This window comes from Pinus tabuliformis, chromosome 6, assembly GCF_031772625.1.
Source record: "Pinus tabuliformis cultivar Carrire ecotype Pingquan chromosome 6, CPIR1, whole genome shotgun sequence".
Taxonomy (NCBI): domain Eukaryota; kingdom Viridiplantae; phylum Streptophyta; class Pinopsida; order Pinales; family Pinaceae; genus Pinus; species Pinus tabuliformis.
In genome coordinates this window covers 746,788,181-746,811,742 of record NC_142292.1, presented here as the reverse complement: position 1 = coordinate 746,811,742, position 23,562 = coordinate 746,788,181, and the positions used below count along the sequence as shown (strand labels likewise).

Sequence of the window (23,562 nt, the reverse complement as noted above, 5' to 3'; positions counted from 1 at the left end):
AACCAAAAGCAAATAATCTAACCTTAAAAAAAATCATTAAAAAAGGAAACTAATGAAGACACACTATAAGTGAATGTGCATACTGTCTCCTCCCAAACAGTTCCTCGAGAGATGTCACTTAAATAATGAACTTCATCAAGAACAACAACATCCACTTGGACTAGTCTGCTTCCCTCAACGACCATGCCAACACTGCTCCAACGAAACAAGAAAAAATTGTCACTTTCTTCTACTCATACATTCAATATTAATTGATATTCTTTCACTTGTGCTTAAATCAATTTTTAAAAAGAATAACTTTACACAAATGAAAACCCTAAAAGATGTACTAGTCAAGGCACTCCAATTTGCCTTCACCATATTTGGCCTTAGATGATTAGATAAGATTCAGCATGGCAAGAAAGACGAAAACTCTCCCCAACCAAGGGAATCACAGCTACACTCAAAACAAAATAACTTGAATGAGGCACTAACTAAATTGATTGCTTTCTTGTTTAGCAGCTATCTGAAAACAATAGAGTTTCTTATTAAAATTTATGAAACAGAACCCAATTCTCCTTTAAGTGGTCAAATTCTACAATCTTGTCCGGATATAGAATCATATTTGCTGAGTACAAATTTAGATTGACAAATGTGGATTCCTTACAGTCAATTACGGGTTTTCATAATAATTTTAGCTGCCAGTGTTCCTAAGAAATTTTCCTCTCATCTAACCTCCAGAAAAGGACTTAATCAACATTTACCCTATTTGTGAACATTAAGCAGGACACTCCCCTCATTTTATTATTTTAAATATGCAGTACTCATTAATCCCATCGAAGTGCAATCTGGTTCAGAATCATCCAAAATTAACTTTGATAGAAAGGCTTCAATTTGGCCTCTTTACTTGATAAGCATAATCCCAGAGTTCATTTAATATTGCGGATATGTCAATGACTTATTGTTATGTAAAGCAATACACTTTATGGGTTTAGAGGTACTTAAAAGTGTTGGAAATATCCGTGTTGACAAAATATATAAACTCAGGATACTGGAAAAATCAGAGAAACATTGACAAAATATCAACAAGTGAATCAGAAGTATAAAATAAGAAAATAAGAAATAAAATTGGGTTTTTGGCCTTTTATAGGCTTTTTTCCCTCCATCAAAGAAATTTTCAAAAATATCATGATAAAATTGAATTTACTTCAATAAATTTGAAGCCATCACCATATCACAATAAATTGCAGATCACATATCGTTGTCTTAATAACTCATATTTATTGTGACAAACCCAAATAATTGGCAATAAAAGCAACAATAGTATTTAATGCTACAATTTCGACAAGGTTAGTACTTCTCACCAACCCATGTGGGTAACCCATAGGAGAAATTATCTTTCCTATTGTTTCAGCTTTCCAGACAGCAGCCCTATGATTATCCACAGATAGCTAGCCTTAGTGACCTCTTATCCATGCTCTGGTTAGTGCTTTATTTCTTCTAGCCTACTCATCTGATGAAGGTGGATCATCTATTATAAGGTACATTACCCATTTTTGTATTAAAGTGCTTTCATTTAATGTTTAAAGGGCATTCTAGTATGGATTAAATTGGACAATAGACCACTTTTGGTTGCACTTTTGTTCCCATGCTTCACCTTGGTGGTTAATATTTGCCCCTAGGCCAGTGTCACCCTCCTTTAGGCATTTCTTTCACCATCTGAAGGGCACAAATAAAAGGCTCTGATTGATGTTGTGTCCAATGTAATCCATGCTTAACACCTTCCATCTCTCCATTGTATCCACATTGCATCTTTGGGTTGATTGCTATCTATCACCAGTATTGGTTCCCAATTTTCCTCATCCTTGAGTAGAGGCCTAGAAACTTTTCCCTAAGAGGTTGATGCAGCAAAAAGAAAGGAAAGAGCATGAACCGTAATGTTAAAGTGCAAAAGATTGCCAGGGACAAATGAAAGTGCACGGTAAAAAGCCTAGCTTGAGCTCTACCCCCCTCACTAGCCCTCACCCAGTTTTTGGCTAATGCATGAGCTATCTAAATAAAAGAAACTATGATTATCCCAACCCTAATAAACAATGAAACCCTTCATCTTTAAGGGTTCAACAATGAATCAATGAAAGTTTGTAACTCAAGCTACATATCTAAAGGAAAAAATCAATGAAGAAAAAGGCACACGAGGGGTGGTAAAAATAGGTTGAGGGAAGGGGTAACTTAGGCCCCATGATTCCTCTCTCTTCATACCATAACACACAAGGATGTTGGAATTTCATAGCTGGTACAAGACTATGGCATCCTCCATGAAGTGAAACCCACACCATGTCATTAATCACTTGCACCTGCTAATCATTGGGCCAGCCTAGGAATCGTTCCTCCCCTTAGGGTTGGAAGCACCAAATAGGACCTTATTATAACGCTCCCATGCTTAAGCATGGTAACTTGTCTACGGAACATAAGGTTGAAAGGCATTTGAAGATGATGCTTGTGTAAAGTACTTTGATGCCCTTTACATTAAATATGGCCCACCATAATACTCCTATGGTTATTACGCCTATGATGTTAATCTCAATTGATTTGGTGAGTATGTGTTAGATTCTTGCTCCTAGGTACATGTTAGTTTTTTATGGATATGGTAGAATTGCACAAGTGTTCTAGTATCTAAGGTGTCAGAGAGGCTAAGGTGTTGATTTTGGGTAGCATTGGATGTGCTCTAGCTCCGAAATTTTCTGGAGGGGCTAGAACACATGAGATCTCCAAGACCCAGAAATCGTTTGGAGAAATTCCACCCGGATGAGGAGTTATTAAAATAATTAATATTTTTAATGGGTTCCTAAGTCTAAACTAAGGAAAATAAAAATATTAATGGGTATTAATAAAGATATGGGTGAGAAGCTTCTAAGAGATGAGGATCAAGTCTGTTTAATCTTAGTCGTTGATTAGAGACTTAATCTCGGTCTTTGATTCATCAACAGGAAAAGTATAAGAGAAAACTTGAGAGTCGTTTGGAGATACACTGGACAAATACTCAGTACCCCAAGGGAAATCGATTCTCAAGGAGGAGGAGGTCAGTTTCAGAGGGAGAATTGCAGGGTGAAGGAAGAGGAGGGCATCAACAGCAGTCAGTGACTGAGGAGGAGGTGACGCAGGGCATTCGAGAGACAGCGCAGAGGGAAGAGAAAGGAGACAGCACCATTGGAGACGCAGTCCTCACGCAGACTAACGCAGAGGTGACGCAGAGGTGGGTGAAAGGTCTCTAGGGTGTTAGAACTCCTTCAGGAGGAGGAGAAACTTTGTCTCAAGTGTTTTCTCTCATAAGTGTCTCAGTTTTTCTGTGGAATCATTCCTTGTAAAGCAATTATTGTTGAAGATTAATAAAACCCTCATCTGTTGCACTGATTTTCCCACATTAGGTTTTTCCGGGGACAATTGTCCAAAAACAGCTGTGTTGATGTGCTTGTATATCACTATTATTTTCTCTATGTAATTATGTGATAACTGCAATAGAATTTATTTTAATGTTTACTAAAGGGTTTCGTAAATAACTTATTGTGAGAGATAAGTAGGTGAAATAAATCAGTTACTGCAATAGAATTTCGTGTTAGAAATTTTCAAATGGTATCAGAGCAAAGATCGAGCAAGAGGATTGAAGAATCTGCTATGAGTCAGGAGAATGATGCCGAGGGATCAACTCAGAGGGACTCATGCAGATCTCTAGAGAAAGAAGAGAGCACGAAGAACATGGATCACGATTATTCTATGTTAGCTTCCAGATTGGAAGAAGAACTCTCTTGCCTAACGAGTTCTGCCTCCTCTTAGGTTTGGTATATAGATAGTGGAGCTTCCTGGCATATGACAGGAATACAAGAATGTTTTCCGAATTATCAGGAAGAAAGAATGAATTTTCAGATCACAATGGGAACAAAGGCAAAGTGTACCCTCATAGGAAGAGGTACTGTAGTCTTTCAAACAAAAGCAGGGGATCGGCTTCGAGCAACCAATGTGCTGCATGTGCCAGGATTGGGGATGAACTTACTCTCTGTATCTCAACTTCAAAACAAGGGCTATGACGTTTTCTTCATTAAGGAGAAAGTATATGTCAAACACCCGAGTTGGAAAAAGAAGGCCCAGATTGGAATCAAAAGTAACAGGTTGTATAGATTACAGCTAGAATCTCCAATGGCACTGATAGGCAACAGTGGGGATAAAGATTTGAATGAACTATGGCACAGGAGGATGGGACACTTACACCATGGGGCTCTAAGAATTCTCGGGAAAACAGTATCAAGAGTTCCAGAATTAAGTATCGAACGAGATGATGTATACAGAGGATGCGCACTAGGCAAGTATGACAAGGTAGCATTTTCCAGAAGCAACAATAGGGCTAAGAGTGTTATGGGATTGATACACTCAGATATCTACGGACCCATGTCCACAAAAGCTCTTAGTGGTGCTAAATATTTTGTCATCTTCATTGATGACCGTTCCAGAAAGACTAGGATCTACTTTCTAAAAACCAAGGATGAGGTTTTTGGTCGATTCAAAGAGTTCAAGGCTCTAGTTGAGAATGACAAGAAAGAAGATAAAAATATTGCGCTCAGACAATGGTAGAGAATACATCGACAAGGACTTCATTGATTTTTACGCAAGGGAAGGCATCAGAAGGGAGTGGACAGCCCCCTATAATCCAGAGCAGAATGGAGTAGCAAAAAGGATGAACTGGACTATTGATAAAGCAGCCAGGGCAGTGTTGTATGATCAAGATATGCCCAAGTTTCTATGCGCAGAAGCATGCAACATGGCACTGCATATCCAAAACAAGACTCCTCACAGGGCAATAGGTAAGATTACTCCGGAGAGTGTCTTTAGTGGTAAGAAGCCTGAGGTGAGCCATTTTAGGATATTTGGGAGTTTGGCATATTGCCATGTACTCGAATAGAAGAGGAAGAAATTGGATCAAACTGCGGAGAAAGGATATCTTGTAGGATATAGAGAGAATGCTAAGGCATATAGAGTCTATCTTCTGGGAATAGGAAGATCATAATTCGACGGGATGTAAAGTTCATGGAGGACAGAGCCTTCAGAAAATCCCGAGAAATGCCTTCGGAAGAGCAGTCAAACGATGATCCGTTGGTCCAGCCACTTCGACTAGCAGAAACGAGCGCTACCATTTATCCTAAAGACAAAACTCCAGAGGATCCTCGAGAAGAGGAGGAATAGATAGATATACCCACTACCAGTGGTAGAACGAGCCGGGAACTTCGACAGATACTACGAGATGCAGAGGATTTTGTCGAGCCGCCCAAGAACGAGAAAAGGGAGCAAAGACAACCAGACAGATACCAAGCCTTGGTCGCTCAGGTTGGGGAACCCTCCAGTTTTCAGGAAGTCGTTCAGCATCAAGTATGAGTAGATGTTATGGTGGAGGAATACAGTTCCATAATGGTCAATGATGTCTGGGAAGTGGTACCTAGGCGTCAGGACAGGTTAGTTGTAGGGTAGAGATGGCTCTACAAAATCAAATACGCTGCAGATGGTAGTGTAGAAAAATACAAAGCCAGGTTTGTGGCTAAGGGGTTTGCTCAGAAGGAAGGGATAGACTACGAAGAAACCTTCACCCCAATAGCCAGGTATACTTCTATTAGATCCGTGATATCCCTTGCAACTCAGATGGGGTGGGAGATTCACCAAATGGATGTCAAGACGGCGTTCTTGAACGGGGTGATAGAAAAAGAAGTATACATTGAACAACCAAAGGGTTTTGAGACACATGAGAAGGAATCTCATGTATGCAGATTGAAGAAAGCTCTGTATGGGCTTAAACAGGCACCTAGAGCATGGTACGGTCGAATTGATGGCTACTTGCAGAAGATGGGATTCGTCAAGAGTGACGCAAATCCTAACCTCTACTATCTAGTTGTAGAGAATGAGCCTCTAATCCTGGTTTTATATGTGGATGATCTCTTTCTGACAGGATCATCCAGGCTCATCAAAGATTGCAAGGAGAACCTAGCCACAAAATTCAACATGAAGGATTTGGGACGGATGCATTATTTCCTAGGGTTGGAAGTTTGGCAGCAAAAAGGTGAAATTTTCCTTGGGCAAGGGAGATACGCTACAGAGATTTTGAAAAGGTTCAAAATGCAAGACTGTAGACCTATGGCTACTCCAATGATCACCAACTGGAAGAAGATTGATGCATCTAAAGATAAAGAAGTCGATCCCACCTTGTACAAGCGGCTCATAGGGTCCCTGATGTATCTGGTCAATACCACATCGAACATTTATTACGCTGCCAACACCCTCAATCAGTTCATGGTAGAATCAAAGAGGGCGCACTGGGTAGCCAAGCATGTTCTCATATATACAAAGAACAGTTGAGCATGGACTAATGTACACCCAAGGAAATGACATCAAGTTGAGTGGGTTCACTGACGCAGATTGGGTTATTTTGTCGCACAAATTGTCACGACAATGCTCAGACCGAGGGCTGTCACCCTGATCCCCGATCTCTCCGTTTAAGCCTGTCTCCCGCGGCTAAGGGGGGTAGATCCTATGGGACAATGGATGACCAACTGTGGACCAGTTGGGTTGGGAGACACGAGGGAAAACAAGCACTTAATTGATTTTATTAAATTAATAGACCAGTGCCTTATGGAGTTAATGACTGAATGATTATTTATCAAATGCTTGCAAAAATATGAACTCATTAACAATCATTTACCATCAAATAACTCAAACAAAGGTTAACTTTACCAAACGCGAGATAATCGATAAATGCTCAATGGCTTAACGATATTCCAGCAATTAAAATATGAAAGATTAAATGCTTTAAATAACCACGTAATTTCAAATGCTAACCAGTTATCAATTTCATATAGTTAATCTTCAAATGAACATTTACGCATGTTTAGCCACATAAAAATGATAAATATTAATCCCACATCAAAATTTTAGCCTCAGCAGAAAAGATATGTCGCAAACATGACAAATCCCTGAGCCAAAACTGAATCCGGCAAAATATTTCCAAAACATTTTTTTATTTTTTCATATTTTCAAATAAAAACAAAACTAGTCTAAGCAAAAAGCTAAAGGCTAAATAAATGAAACTTAGATATAAAAAATCTAAAAAAAAGAAAAGCCTAAAGATTATTTTTTTATGCTTTTATGAATTCTTTTTTATTTTTTATGATTAAAATCTAACTTTAAACAAAACTAACTAAATTAAAAATTAAATTAAATTAAATTAAACTAAAAACCAAAAATAAAGCCTAAATCTAATTCTAAATGAAGTTCAAAACTAAACAAAAGGAAAATCGAAATTTTAAATTTTTTTTTGTTATTTTTTTTATGAGATTTTTTTTATTTATTTTGAAATCAAAACAGAGCTAAACTTTAGAAAATTCTAATTGTCAGAACTAAAACTTATCATAAGAAAAATTAAACTAAAGAAAACAAAAATTAATTCTAAAATCTAAATGTATAAAATCAAAAGTCTAATCCTAAAATCTAATTATGCTAACTATATCAAAAGATAAAAATCGAATTATTAACTTTGTGTATGTAATACTCCAACCTAAGATTCTAATCATGCCAACCCTAAACTAAACCACGCATAAAAATAATTTTCGATCGTTCTTTTTTACTTGTTTGCTTGTTGTTGTTAGTATGCAGGTTGGAGGCGGAAGCTGTGGAAATCACGCATTTTGCGGGTGAAAACTTGAGCTGAGCGTGGAAATAGTACAGGAATGGCAACGTGAACTCAGGACGGAGGCGGAGAGGGTTGTGAGTGTATGAGTGCAGCTCTGGCAGCGACGGCAGCATTTCTTGACAATGCAGGCTACAATGAAGAGCAAGGAGCTGCGGTTGAGGCAGAAGTGCGAACTGCTTCTTTTGTATGTGTGCAGGTGCGCGGGTTTTGAGGGACGTGTGAGCTGGATGGAGCAGTGTATACGCTGAAAAACAATGTTGCGCAGAGAAGAGCTGAGGCAGGCAGCAGAATGAAGGAGATTGAGGGAACAGAAGCGAGAAAAGCTCGATGAAAAGTCTGAGATGTACAACAAAAGGAGGATGCAGCAGGTTTGGAGGGCTTTTGTTCGTTGGACGCATGGAGAAAAGCAGATAACTAGAGGAGGTTACATTCAGGGGTTGCGAAGAGAGAAGAATGCTCATGCAAAATGGATAAGGAGAAAGCTATGTGAGGGCGGTGCTCGGGGTGCGGAAGTGATTTCTCTGGATAGTGATTTAGGAAGTGAGCAGCAAGGAAAATGCTTGTCTGCAACAGGGACAAGGGCAGCAAAGGAGCTGCGTGAGGGGAGCTGAGGTCCTGGCAAAGGGTGGCAGCGTGAAGGTTGTGAAAAGGAGCAATGATAGAAGGATGCAGCTGCGAGGAGAATGTTGTTCTGGCAACAATGAGAGGAGGGAAATGGCAGAGGTATGGTAGCAGCAAAAAAAACTGTGATCCTTAAAAAAAAATTCAAAATTTTTCCACAGCAGTAAAACCCTAGGCCGCAGTGAAAAATGAAAATGCAGTTTGCAAACCCGCAGTCCAGAAACCTGATCAAAATTTTAAATCTTTCCTGCTCCAAATTGCCTGATGAAACCCTGAAAAATTCTCAAAGCCTGTACCTGCAACCTGCAATGGCAAAAAAAAACAGAACACCCAACAATAATATGTGCAGGAAACAAAAATGAAAACCCTAAAACCAGCTAAAAATTTACAATATTTACAGATTTTCGACTCTTTAAACAGCGAGAGTTGTCAATAATCCACAATAATATTTTCAGAATTCTAAATTTAATGTGAGATACTTCAGAAAACCCTGCATGCATTCATAAAATATTTCAGATGATAAGCCTGGGATTAAAACTAGCTGGGGTCTTTCAGAAAGCGCAATCCGGGAGTTGGTTGGTTCAACCGAGAACTTCCCCTAACGCCCGATAAACTCAAAACTAAGATTTCTTGCACAACTTAAAATCAATCATTAACATAGAGAGAAAAAACAATAATGAAATCCAGATCAAATGGAGATACCTGCCATTATATTTCAGAATCTAAACTATCATTCAAACCTCGGAGATCAGACAAGATACCTGTGCCTGAATCAATCTTCATCAAGCTATTATTGATGACTGAAAATAAAATTATGCAGAAAAATAAAAGATCTTACAGCATTTCCAGAAGAGTAACACCAACAAGATTTCAACCCCAAAGTCTTTCTTTATTGCACAAAAAATGACTACAAGAGAGCTTTCTTTAGCATCAGACTCTCAGATCCAATCTGATCTCAAATGACCCCTAGCACCCTATTTAAAGAAAAAATTCCCAACGGCTAGTTCAAGTGATCCATGTCAAACTAATCTCGACTGTCGATGAGGATCAAGATTTCTTTTAATCTCATCCGTCGAATTTTTAAATGCATTTTAATATATTAAACAATTAAAATTCTGCATTTATTTACTCAAAAATTTGACTTATTATTATTTTTTTATTTTTTTATTTTATTTTATTTTTTTAATTTTTTTAATTTTATTATTATTTTTATTTATTTTTTAATTTATTCTTTAATTTCTTTAATTTTTATTTTTTGGATCCTCGAACTTAGCCTTTGGAAAAATTACCTAGGACCTAGGACTTAGGACTTATGAGGGGATTAAAACATTTTCTAACCCTCAAGACACTTTACATCATGACTTTTACAATTTTATATCTCAAGGGAGAAAACCCATTTGACATAGACCCTCATGGACCATCCAGTTCTGCGACCAAATATAATCTAGCAGATCAACACACTAGGATTCCCCTAAGATTCTAATGACAAAATTCATTCCAACTTTGGGGTTAGGCTGAAGGAAAACTCTGCCAAACATGGATCGGTGAGACAAAAACCTTCTAGAACGTAAATTATCACTAGGAAATTAGGTCCACCTAGACAATTTACATACATGACTCAACTCTGCTAAGATTATTTACAATTTACACATGCAGACTGGGTTTACAACATAACATGATCAGGTCGACGATGACTGTCGAATGGCACAGACATATCGATCAAGCGCTATCCCTTTTGCGAAGAAAAGGGGGTGTACTGCTATGGGTAGTTGACACGTAGTGGTCAACAGGGTGGAAGTTCAGTAGATCAGAAAAGTACCACTAGGTACTGTTTCAGCATTGGATTAGGAATGACCTCCTGGTGTAGTAGGAAATAGAAATATGTGGCTCTGAGCTCAGCTGAAGCTGAATATATGGCAGCTAGCACAGCTTCGTGCGAAGCCATATGGCTTAGGAAATTGCTTGTGAATTTATTCCGGAGAAAAATGGAAGCAACCAGTATTTTGTCTGATAATCAAAGTTGCATCAAGCTCTCTAAGAATCCAGTCTTTCATTATCAGTCGAAGCACATTGATATCAGGTGTCACTTTATCAGACATTGTGTCCAACGAGGGGCAGTACAGTTGAGGTACACCCCAACAGGAGAACAAGTGGTAGACATTCTCACCAAGGCCCTAGAAAGAACAAAGTTTGTTTACTTCAGGGAGAAGATGGGGATGGTGAAGAATATGTTTCAGTAGCAGAAGCAGATAGTATAAAGAGTTGCAGTTAGTAGTGACAGTGCTATGGGCAGCATGATGCAGCATATTCGGAGGGAGTAGCAGTACAGGTTGCAGCAGAGCAGCGGGGCAGTTGGCCGAGCATCAACAGCACAGAGGACCGATGTCGTGGATCAGTGTGATGCTTCTATTAGGAAGTATTGCTAGAGCACATTCCTTGTTAAGAGAGTGTTGATTTTGGGTAGCATCGGATGTGCTCGGGCTCCGAAATTTTGTGAAGGGGCTAAAACACATGAGATCTCCAAGACCCGGATATCATTTGGAGAAATTCCACCCAGATGAGAAGTTATTAAAATAATTAATATTTTTAATGGGTTCCTAAGTCTAAACTTAGGAAAATAAAAATATTAATGGGTATTAATAAAGATATGGGTGAGAAGCTTCTAAGAGACGAGGATCAAGTCTGTTTTAATCTTAGACATTGATTAGAGACTTAATCTCGGTTGTTGATTCATCATTAGGAAAAGTAGAAGAGAAGACTTGAGAGTCATTTGGAGATACACCGGGCAAATACTCAGTACCCCCGGAAATCGATTCTCAAGGAGAAGGAGTCTAATTTCAAAGGGAGAGTTGCAGGGTGAAGGAAGAGGAGGGCATCAACAGCGATCAGTGACTGAGGAGGAGGTGACGCAGGGCATTCGAGAGACAGCGCAAAGGGAAGAGCAAGGAGACAACACCATTGGAGACGCAGTCCTCACGTAGACTGACTCAGAGTGATGCAGAAGTGATGCAGAGGTGGGTGAAGGGTCAACAGGGTATCATAACTTCTCCAGGAGGAGGAGAAACTTTGTCTCGGGTGTTTTCTCTCAGAAGTATCTCAATTTTTCTATGGAATCATTCCTTGTAAAGCAATTGTTGCTGAAGATTAATAAAACCCTCATTTGTTGCACCAGTTTTCCCAAATTGGGTTTTTCCGGGGACAATTGTCCAAAAACAACTGTGTTGATGTGATTGATTATTGTGCTTGTATATCACTGTTATTTTCTCTATGTAATTATGTGATAACTGCAGTAGAATTTATTTTAATGTTTACTAAAGGGTTTCGTAAATAACTTATTGTGAGAGATAAGTAGGTAATAAATCAATTACTGCAGTAGAATTTCGTGTTAGAAATTTTCAAATAAGGAACACAAGGACTCCAAAACCCAGAAAAAGTTTCGAGAGAAAACACTTAGAAACTCCTCAATTAAATTAATTAATCAATAATTAAAAGGTTCCTAAGTCTTACTTAGGAAAATTGATTAATTAAAGGGTATTACTTGAGGAAATCAATTTTGATCTAGAGACTTTCGGAAAAGTCATTTGACGGAGTCGAAGATGATCTGAGCCATCGATCATGATTAGATTTTGGTCATTGATGCTCCAACGAGAGATTATATGAGCAAGTCGAAGGGGCTTGGAGAAGACACGGTTTACAGCTTGTGAGCAAGGTAGATCGAATTCCTCAGTTCAAAGTATTCAATGAGGGCGCAATTCGAGCCAGGGAAAGAGCATCGAAGAGAGGGAGTAGCAGAGATTTGGGAGAAAATATCAGAGATATTTTCCTCAGTTTTCCAGTGTTGGGGGCAAGAAAAGAAGAGGCTGAATTATTTGGAGAGAAGGCCTTTATAGCTAGTGCGAATAGCTAGAAACCCCAGTGCGAGTTGTCGAAAGATGTTAGATTTTGTTGTGAAGCCTAGATCAGTGACTAAAAGGTAGAACGAATTCATTCCAGAGGCAGAGGGAGGTGGGACATCTCAAGTAGAGGTTGTTTTGGGGCTATGCGAGTTACTCAGAGCCAACAGTGCACATTCCAGACAGCAATGTGAGTTGCCAATGTGGGGTGCAAGCAGGCTATAGTAGGTCAAGTTGATTTGCAGAAGAGACCTTGGATCTCTAGGTAATTTTGTCTTTACATTGTCGGAGCTTTGCCAGCTGGGCAACCAACTAGAATTATTTTCTCAAATTTTTGCATAACAAAATAAACCCTCATCTGTTGCATTGATCTTCCCTTCGAGGTTATTTCAAGGACAATTGTCCAAAAACAACGGTGTCATTATTTTGTGTGTCTATCTGTTTCTCAATTTCGTAATTTTATTTATGCAACGTATTTTTATTGTGAAGAATTGCAACGTGGTTTATTCGATATTTGTCGTAATAATAATAATTATAGAAGACAAATAAATTGTTGAGTTAGGAGAATAATACTTAGTTGCTGCAGTTTAAGGAATTTTCACATGGTATCAGAGCATTGAAGATCAGATCCAAGGCTTAGAAGCAAAAAGAAGGGAAATTGTGCAGTTTCAGAGGGAGATTTAAAGCACACAATTTCATATTTGCGCAAGGCCAGCTAGGCAATGCGAGTAGCAGAGAGGTAGAAATCGATTTCCAATTCAGAGTGAAGGAAAAGCTAGATTTGCCTCAGATGTGTAGCAACAGGCAGTAAGATTTTGTTGATAGTGTTGGACTCGCCAACATTCAGAGGATCTCCCCAGTATGAAGTCCGAACTAGACCTCACACCGTTTGGTGTAGGATTCCCATCTGGTATGATGATCTGGTTGCTATTATCTTAAAGATATGTCATAGCTCTTGCTTGTCAGCACATGAGAGTGGTATACTTATTCTTCAAACAGCGAGGTTTGTGTGCCTGGTGAATGCTTAGTGTCGCTTGTGTCAAGGTTCTTTCACTACAGCGGGAGAGGGTGAGAGTGACTCTTAAGTCGAAAGGGAATAGTCCCAACTCTGTTAGATACACACAACACAACAAGACATGCGCAGCTTCCAATGGAGTAGTCCACACAAATGTGGCAGTCACAAACACAAAGTGACAGATAACATGTACAACACCCAGTGGAATAGTCCACACGAGTGTAACAGTCGTTATAACAAGTTTACAAAGAATGAATCTGTCAATTGTCCGATGGAATAGTCCACACGGGAGAGACAGCGTTAACAACTGATACAACACATTTCCAACAGCATATGCACTAAAACAACCGAAATAGTTCAATTGTCTTAATACAAGTTAAAGCAACATGCATTACAAATGTCCAAAGAGTAGGCTTACAAATGAATACAATACATGTGTGAAAACATGTTGGCCTGTTAACAGGCTTCTGAATTAAGCGAAAGTTCCAAGATACATCCGTACACCATACATCACTAACCCCGATAGCAGGACGTTGGAGCGACTGCTCGCTCCTCAAAGAAAAGACTACAGACTCGCAAGGCTATGTGGGAGGAGCCAAGGTGAAAATTCTTTTGCATGTACAAATGAGGGGTATATATAGCCAAGGGTGAACTTGACCCTTGTGACTCTTCAACTTCCCTCGTGACTGTTTGACTTACATGACTCTTCGACTGACATGACTGTTCAACTTCAAATGTGGGTCTCTTGGACTTCCACGTTACATTACATTGTTTACAGCAGTATGGCCCACGGTAGTGATGTGGCCGAGATGACTCATGACATTACTAGACAAGACAATGCTGGTATGTTCATGATGATGGTGGTGTCCATGTCGAGCTACTGAATGGTGAGTGTGCTCTTGGTGTATCATAGCTTCACCTCCGCATGGCAAGGTGTGCGGAGTCTTCGATGGTCTTGGTGTTCGCTTGATGTTGCATGTACATGTATCCCCTTCGCTGGTACTTGGCATGCTTCATGTGTTCATCCGTTCGCGAACAAGTCTCCTAGCATGCACTCCTTGTTCATCCTATTCGTCGTCGCGCCATGTCTCATTCATGTACCTGTATCTACAATCACTCATGACGAGACAACATCAAATCTAGAAATCCCCTAGTCTACCATGATGCATCATCTTTCGTTTTCAAGTGCAGGTGACCGGGAGAGAGGACAAGGCTCTGAAACTGCGCAAAGCACATTTTAGGCCGGGATGCGGGGCTCCGGGGCACTGTTAAGAAAAATTGCGCAGAGATCACTGGGAGGCTGGGTTGAGCAGTCCGAAACAGCAGTGACATTCTGCGGGATCCGGCTCAGCTGGGAGGCAGAAGTGCGCAATATTTTCCGGGAAGGCAGTGCGGGCAGCAAGGAGGACTGTCAGTGAAAACTACACAGATCCTCAGAGGAGGCTGGGAGCGGGCTGCGAAAGCTTGCTGGCCAAAATTGCGCAGAATTGGGAGGCAATCATGCAGGACATGTTTGCACAGTTTCCGGGTTGAGCGGGGTGTCGGGCAGCTGGTGGACAGTCCAAGAAAACAGCGCAATTTTTAGGAGGAGCAGTAGGACAACTGGCAAGGGGACTGACTGACGAAACTGCGCCATTTTCAGAGACAGTGTAGTGACAGGCAGCAGGTGCGCATCCCTCTTGTCTGCACAATTTCTTCAATCAGCGAAGGCAGGCATGTTAATAGCTTCTGCGCAATTTTTTGGAGGAGTGAAGTCCAAGGTCACTACCCAATCAAACTCTCCGGTTGACCAGCAGGAGGCTTGATGATTAGGCTTGCGAGCAGCGCAGATTGGGATGGCTTCTTGGGCAACTTCTGCGCTGCTCTACGTGACAGTCAGCTAGGTTGATTCCAGGATTTCGCAGTGCAGACTACCTGGGAGGCAGCCTCAAGCTCTGTGCAATTATGGGCAACAGTACTTGGTCACTGAGGGTTGAGACTACGCAATGCAGCTCAGCAGAGGTTCGGTTGATGGAGGGTGGTCCGGTTGATGGAGGGTGGTCCGATCAACAGATCTTCGGCAAAATGGCCAAGTGTGTGAGCGAGTGAACTCGTGTATACATGACCTTGAGAACACACACTCAACATGACTTGACAACAAGACACCTCGAACCAACAAGACAACATGCTCAGTGTGACTGACCAAAGGGTGTGAGCAACAAGTGCGACACTTGAGATAGATCATTGAACGACCGCGACGACACTTGCGCGACATTGCATACAACTTCGTGTGTGAGTGCGACAGATGCTTACATAGTGAACACAACTTGTACACACGAAGACAGACCTTCAACATAGCCAGAACATGACTGCAAGCATGACATTGCAACCAACATGCTAAAAGACGACCGGTGAACGGTCAAGTGAGGAGGGTGTAAAGACTCAACACGAGCTCATGGGATGAGCCCGAGTGTTTGCAAACATCAAGGAAAAACCAAGGAAGGCTCTGAAATTGGATGCAGGCCAAAATTTTGGAGGGTGTTGCAGCCACTACAACACTTGGCAACACATTGGTTGAATACCAACTTCTTTGTTTTGGTCCATTGACAGCACAAGGCCTTGGTCCATCAGGGAGTATTGAATCGTTGTGTGGGTTACTTCGGCTTCCCCACTTACCCCATGGACAGACATGGTTCACCTTTTGCCAACTCAGTCAAACACAACAAGAAGTTTCAACTTGATCACAGTGTTTCAAAATCAGGAAGGGTAGTTTGGGAGTTTAAAATTTTCAGAGTGTATGTTTTCATCTCTGGTGTTGCTCCGCTACCAGCAGGCCTAGACAGTACCGCGGTGGAGTCACGCAGGAACACATGCATTGCTCCACTTGCCAGCAAGCCTGGTCAGTACCCCAATGTAGTTGCATGCTTCACCTCTTTGCACAGGAAGCCTTTCTCTTCTTTCGCCCTATATTTTTTTTTAAAAGAGGACTGTGCATAAGGACTTATTTATTTTTGGGGCAGAAGAGGGATCCCGACTTATTGAAAGCAGAAGAGGTTAGTTGTTCCTTCAGAGAAGCATGTAAGACCTCTGATTTAGGTTTGCTCGTTTAGATTTTCTCCTTCTTTGTTTCTACTAGTTGGATGAGCTTGAACACACATTGCTAAAGACTCGGTACATGCATGGGGTTTCCCAGCGTGGACACAGGTTCATGGTTGGACCAAAGCTTCCCTTACAGACGGCTCGTATTTTTCGTCAAGACTTCATCGATCGAAGGTTACAACCAAGCACAGAGAAGACGGACACAAGATTGGCCAAGTGTTGCAGTGTCACAAGACTCTTTGGATCTCAGCCACATACTCATTCAAAAGCCAGAACTCAGTAGAGGGCAACACTTATTGACAAAACCAAAAATAGCATGATATTAAGCAAACAAAACAAAACGAAGCAAAAATAGCAAAGCAAAGCGAAAAGACAACAAGCAGTAAACAGACTATGTACATGGCGTGGGGCGCGGCCCCAGCTTACTGAAAGTAGTGCTTTAAATCTTGGTCGTTGACAGGAAGGTTGTCAATCCTCCCGTCAAGTGATTGCAGACGATACGTGTGTGGGCCAAGCTTCTCCTGAACAGTATACGGACCAATCCACAGGGACTGGAACTTCATATGTTTGCCTTTGTCTTCATCGGGTTTGTCCCATTTCCATACTACGTCACCCACATTGAAGTTAGTGTTCCCTGCAAACTTCTTGTCAAACCATCTCTTGATACAGTTCTCGTGGAGTGTGAATTTTTCTTTTGCTTTCATTCTTTCTTCCTACAACTTGTGAAATGTATCCATCCTACGCTAAACTAGCAGACAAGGCTTGCCTTGGGACTCTCAGGACAATTGGAGCATAAACAAGTAGATGTTTGGCAGGAGGATGGCTTCTTTGCCATAAACCAGGAAGTATGGCAAAGTGTTCAGAGAGGGTTTGGGTGTTACACGGCTAGCCCATAAAGCATGCGTCAAAGCGGAGTGCCAATTACATTGTTAAGAGTAAATGGTCTTCTTGATAATGCGGATAAGGTTTTTATTTGTAGATTCTGCGAGACCATTTCCCTGCGGATAGTAGTTAGATGAGTGTTTAAGCACGATACCGTATTGCAATGCAAAATCATAAAGCTTTAAACACGAAAAGTAAGTTGCATTGTCAAAAACAAGAGATACCGAAATGCCAAATCGTGAGATGATGTTCTATTGGAGGAAGCTGATGACTTCCTGGTCATTCACTTGCTTAAGCAGAATTGCTTTCATCCACCACGTGAAGTAATTTGTAGTTGTCAAGATGTAGCGGTGTTGTTTCTACAAATGTGGTTAGATTTCCCCAATGATGTCCAGGCCTCACTATTGGAACGATTCAGTCACTGCAACAGGATGCAGCGAGGCTGCTGACCTTCGTGTTTTGTCGGCGCATCGATGACAGATCGAGCACCTATGGGCATAAGCATGTGCATCCTTGAATAATGTGGGCTAGTAGAAACTGGCTCGCATAACTTTGTGCGCAATGGTATTTCCCATGAAGTGGCCCCCGGCTGGTCCATCATGCAGATCATGCAAGACCTTCTCTGAATCATGTGCCTCCAAGCACCTGAGCAAAATCTCGTTACTATGCTTTCTGTAAAGCACTTCGTGCACCAACTGATAAGGTAAAGCTTTGAGGCATAGTGCCCTCTTTTGTCTCATGGAGAAGTGAGAGGGTATGGTGTCATGCTCAAGGTACTAGCGCACATCTTCGTACCAAGAGTTTCCGCATGAAGTGGGTGGTGCTCGCTCTACATCATACATCTCGATTTCTTGCTCCCAACCAGCGAGCTCTTCTTCTTCCTCCTGTGCATGGACTGCTTCAGCTACGAGTCTACAGAGACCATGACCCTTGACAGTGTGAACTGGCTTGATGTCAAGATCATATTCTTGCAAGCCTGTCATCCAGTTCGCACGTCTTTCACCCAGCTCTTGTTGTACAAGAAGTGATCTGACTACTGGGTGTGGCACAAAGACTGTGCAATGGTTCTTCAACAAGTAGGGTCTGAAGTGTTTCACTGCCTTGTATACTGTGTATGCTTGTTTGTCGACGGCAGGGTAGTTGAGTTCGGGTCCTTGCATGCTTGCACTCATGAAGGAGATGGGACGTTCGTCGTTCAGCTCATCCTTTTGAGTGAGTACTACAGCAAGCGAGTTGTCAAAGGCGAAGGTGTATAACAAGAAATCCTTGTTAAAATTTGGGTTGTAAAGTGCAAGCGCATCTGCTATAGCCTGCTTGATACGGGTGAATGAATTCTTTTCCTTCTTACCCCAATTGTAGACTGCATCCTTCTTGATCATGTCTTGCATAGGTTTCACTATCTGCACATAATTTGAGATGAACTTCCAAAGGAAGTTTATCTTTCCCAAGAAGGACTGCATGGCTTTCTTGTTGGCTAGGTGAGGAATTTGTGTAATCGTCCAAACTCGGTCCGGATCAACCTTGATCCCACTTCTGGCAATGATGTACCCGAGGAGGTTCCCCTTAGACACTACAAATACGCTCTTTTTGGGATTCAAGGATATCCCGTATTTTCGGCATCACTCGAATATCTTCTTCAGATGGCGTATGTGGTCTGACCGTTTTCTGGAAAAGACAGTCACGTCATCAAGGTACACCACTACGCTCTGTCTGATAAGTCCACAGAAGGCGATGTCCATGGCGCGTTGAAAGGTTGCGCCTGCATTCACGAGCCCAAATGGCATTCTCCTGTAGGCGAACATACCCCACTTGGTACGGAAGGTAGTTTTCAATCTATCAGGTTCCGCTACCAGAACCTGGTTGTATCCCGAAAAACCATTAAGGAAAACATTTCTACCCCAGATCTTGTCTGTAAAATATGTTCCATTGACAGCACGGGGTAGTTGTCTTTGTCTGAGGCGCGATTCAAGTTTTGGAAATCAATGCATAAGCGGATCTCCCCGGACTTCTTACGTACAGGAACTAAGTTAGAAACCCACGTGGAATGACGAACTCTGTAAATGATCCGTGCATCCAACAACTTAGTCAACTCTTTCTGTATGAGGGGTTCAAGTGACGGATGTAATTTTCTCAGCTTCTGCTGAAATGGCTTGACCCCTTCTTTGATTGGAATCACGTGTTGGATTATTCGCATGTCGTATGTTTTCAGATCATCGTATGTCCACACGAACACATCCCGATATTGTTTGAACAAGCGGATAAAGGCTTGTCACTCCTGCTGTGTGCAACACATACCGAGATTGACGAACTTCGGATCTTGTTATGTTCCCAAGTTGATATGTTCATACATCATGGTGGAACTATGGGTTTTGTTGTTCCTTGGCCCTTGAAAGTGATTTTGCAAGTCATAGAGCTTTTCGAGAGATATCACACCCTCGGGGATGAGGTTTACTTCTTGTCATCAACTGCGTCTTGCAGAGACTGCTCTTGCTCATCTTCGTCAATCGCTGCATCCTTGAAGACATCAGCATTGGCCATGAAGTGCAATATCTGTTGATCATCGTCAAAAACACGTAAATTAGTTATGTTATCAGGGATAGAAGGCTTATACAAAATTTCAACAGTAAACCTATCCCTAAGCAGTGTCATCCTAGAAACTGCGTTAGCTAAGGCATCAGCAGCTGCATTATGCATTCTTGGCACAGCAATGATATTGAAAGCTTGGAAGTTAGAGATTAGTCGCCATACCTCTTGCTAATAACTTTTGAGATGAGGTGACAAACAGTGTATGGTGTTACATACCTGTCGTACCACGATTTCTAAATCACCTATCACTTTGAGCACGGCAACATTGAGGCTAATGGATTTGTGCAAGCCCAATACAAGTGCTTCATATTCAACAGTGTTGTTCATGCACTCGAACTCCAAGCGACTTGAGATTAAGTGTTTCCTGTGTTTTGGGTCTATCAAGACACACCCGACTCCAGAGCCATCCTATGTCTTTGATCCATCAAAATACATGGTCCACAACTCATCTGTACACGGACCGCTTGATGCGTTAGTACTACTGTTGCTACTGCTACTGCTACTAGTGTTACAATGTATTGTACATGTTTCATTTCCATCAGTTGGGCAAGGAAGGAGACCCAACTGCGTGTCTGGTGGGGTTGGAGCTGGCTGTGCGAGATAACACCCCAGTTGTGTTTCCAAGAGGCAGTTTCCGAACATGAGTTCCGCGAAAGCCAACAGTTTGTTCTCACCATTAATGGGAGTGACATTATGTTTCATGTATCTCTCGGATAACACCCGGATCTGATTGCTTTTTCCCTATTACAGAAGCCATAAGTGTGACCAGTCTGTGGCGAAGTATCCATTCAACTTGTTGGACCAGTGTCTTCTAGCAGTAAGCCATATGCTTTTGATATGTCCACAATGACAATGTTGATGCACTGGTGAACTTGGCCGTCATCAAATAATCAGATGATCACATCCCGAAGTTCACCAATCACTAGTACACACGTTCGATCTAGTTGGATGATCTGCACAAATGTCTTGCTCCATTGCACATTGATTGATCCGGATTTAAACAGGAACACAACAAATTACAGATATAACCACACATATAGAGATGCAGCGGAAATAATTACTGTAAAACATTGAAATATGCTTACAAAGAGAAATGGAAATAAACTAGCTAGGGCGATGGTAGCTTATCTCTGAGAAGAGATGTGGTGGGTACATGCCTCTAAACTATGTTACAATGAGGCTCGAAGGCCTATTTATTGTTGGGAAACAATGGAAAACCCTAAACATCCAAAAACCTAACCCTAGAAGATGAAACGCCAAACTGTGGGCCCCGTTTGGGTAAATTGGTACATCAACTTCACGAGGTCGTAACTTTGGCATACGATCTCCGTTTGACGTGCACAATATCTCGTTAGAAAGATCTATCTGAGAACTACAACTTTGGGAAGAGCAACATCGGTCCATGGACCCATGTTGCTCTCAATTTTCCCAAAAAACGTCGTTTAGGGCCTCAAAACGGCTCCGAAAGTTCAGGACCCAAAAAACTACTAAAAATAGTAAATTGTGCTTCAATTAAGGAAACTGAAAAGCTGAAAGAGACAGTTGTGGGGGTCCAAGTGGGACAGGTGGGTGGCCACCAACATCCACCTGGATCATTCCTCCCCCCTTAGGAAGCAATGGTCCCCATTGCGTTGAGTTCCTCCATCTGCTGAACTTGGTCCTTAGTGATCTATTCTATAATCTCTGATGTGTCCAGTAATGGTGGGAAGCCTGGTCGAGGGTGGTACACATTGAACACTTGGTGCAGGCGAAGGAATAGGGAATGTTGTGCTCCAAAGCATTGTTTCCCACAGCCTTGGTAATGGTGTAAGGACCATGTCGGAGTGATATGAGCTTCTGATCGGTTCTGGTAAGGCGTTCTTTCTGCCGATGCAGCTAGACTTTTTTGCCCACCTGAAACTTGTGTGGTATCCCTGTGGGTGAGGAGAAGTTGTCCTTGTGTTCTTTCATCACCGTATCCCTCTGTTGCTGCTATTGTTGCGTGGAGGAAACCTTTGCGGGGGTCATGGATGTGGCGACGATCTTCCCCTTACTTTGGGAGCGAACCAAACAGAAAATGAATTTCTTAGTCTGGGAGATGAGCTTGTTGCCTTTCTTAGCAATGATCAAAGAGGTGGCGATAGGTGGGGCTACCTCCAGTATCCTGTATAATGAATTACACAGAAATAATGACAGTGCGAGGCCTTGACTCATACACAGCATGTCGCCTCCACAAGTATGGCTAGCCTAATAATACATCACAAACATCCAGAGGTGCAACATCACACAATAACTCGTCTGTGAAGGGTTTGATGCTGTAGGGTAGGCGGCACTGCTGGCGAACTCGGAGATCTCGTCCTTGGTGAAGCTACCCAATACTATACGGTTGCGGGTGTGGTGTAGTTGGTAGGCCCAACCGCTTCACGACCTCTCCTGAAATGAGATTCTTTTGGCTGCCATTGTCGACAATGAATTGTAGCGGCGAACCCTTCACCCACATTTGTGAGTGGAAAAGACGCTCCCCCTCCTCTGGATCTTCGGGCTCATTCTTCTGGATCTTGGCGATGGCAATAGTGGCGCTGGGCTCCGCGTCAATGATCTGCTTCCCTTTGCCATTCCCCTTGTCGGGTTCTGACTCAGGGTCGGAACATGCATCTGATTTTGAAGCCTTCAACTCGGCCACCAGCGACTGCTTGGTCCGACACTCACTTGTGTTGTGAGTGGGGCTCTTATGGAACTCACACCACTTTCCTGTGTCCTTCTTCGACTTCGTGGTGTTGTTCTTTTCTTGTGGCTTCGACGGGTTGTCTTGGGTCACCCCGCCTTGGCTTTGTCCTTTGGTCTTCAGATTCGCAGATCCAAAGTCTCGCTTCTTCTGTTTAAACTTCTGCTCGATTTTGACAGCATGATACGCCATGCTGAGCAAGGAGATGTTCAGGAACTCCATCTCTTCCTGGATGTACCTATGTAGGTAGCTGCAGTATTTGAGTAACAAATGCAGCTCAGAATCCTTGATACCCAACTGTGTGCGAAGGGTGTGAAAAATGTTTGTGAACTCCGGCACATCTTGCTCCCTTCCATGCCGCAGCGTGGTCCATTTTATGTATTTGTCCTCATAGCTTTTGACAGGGTAGTATTGCTCCTTGATGGCATCCCGGAAGGAATTCCAAGTGGGTGCAGCTAAAAATAGTGAGCCCGTACTTTCATCCTTCTGCTCGCAGTAGGTTTCCCACTAGTCCTTGATGTGGGGGGCTGCTTTGAAAAGAGCAAAAATAATCTTTTCCCGACTAGAAAAATCATGAACAGAAAAATACCCATCTAGCATATTTAACCATTTATCTACAGCATTTGCGTCTATTTGACCCTCGAAGATGAGGATTTCAAAATTAACTTATACCTTAAAGGGTGTGGTGTTTCTAGAGTAGCTATTGGAAGCCGATGCGTCGCCTCTGGGTAGCCGCTGAAGGATCTGGGCAAAGTTGTCCATCATTGTGTTCCTCTGTCGCTCGAGGGCTTCTTCGAGCAATATTTTGATAGAATCTCCTGCCCCCTCGTCATTCTTCTCATCCGCCATGGGAGGCCGTCAGGATTTTCGAGACTGTTCTTGCAAAGGTTCAACCAGATCGAGCCCTAGCTCCTTATATCCCGACCTCGTTGGGGACATGCAAAGAAAAACCGAGAAAAAGCAAACCGCTCTAATACCATTGATCCGGATTTAAATAGGAACGCAACAAATCACAGATATAACCACATAGAGATGCAGCGGAAATAATGCTTCATTTCATTACTGTAAAATACTGAAATAT

At 41.9% G+C, this 23,562-nt stretch overlaps 1 protein-coding gene across 4 annotated transcripts in view; it reads right to left on the bottom strand.

Annotated features, from left to right (window-relative positions):
* The window catches only part of EMB25 (DEAD/DEAH box helicase), a 404,169-nt gene that overhangs the window by 310,193 nt on the left and 70,414 nt on the right, over positions 1-23,562 (bottom strand). For all 4 annotated transcript variants that reach the window (XM_089421275.1, XM_089421277.1, XM_089421280.1 and 1 more), the window contains one exon: positions 84-192. In XM_089421275.1, coding sequence (XP_089277401.1) covers positions 84-192 — 109 coding nt within the window. The remainder of the gene's footprint in view (positions 1-83; positions 193-23,562) is intronic.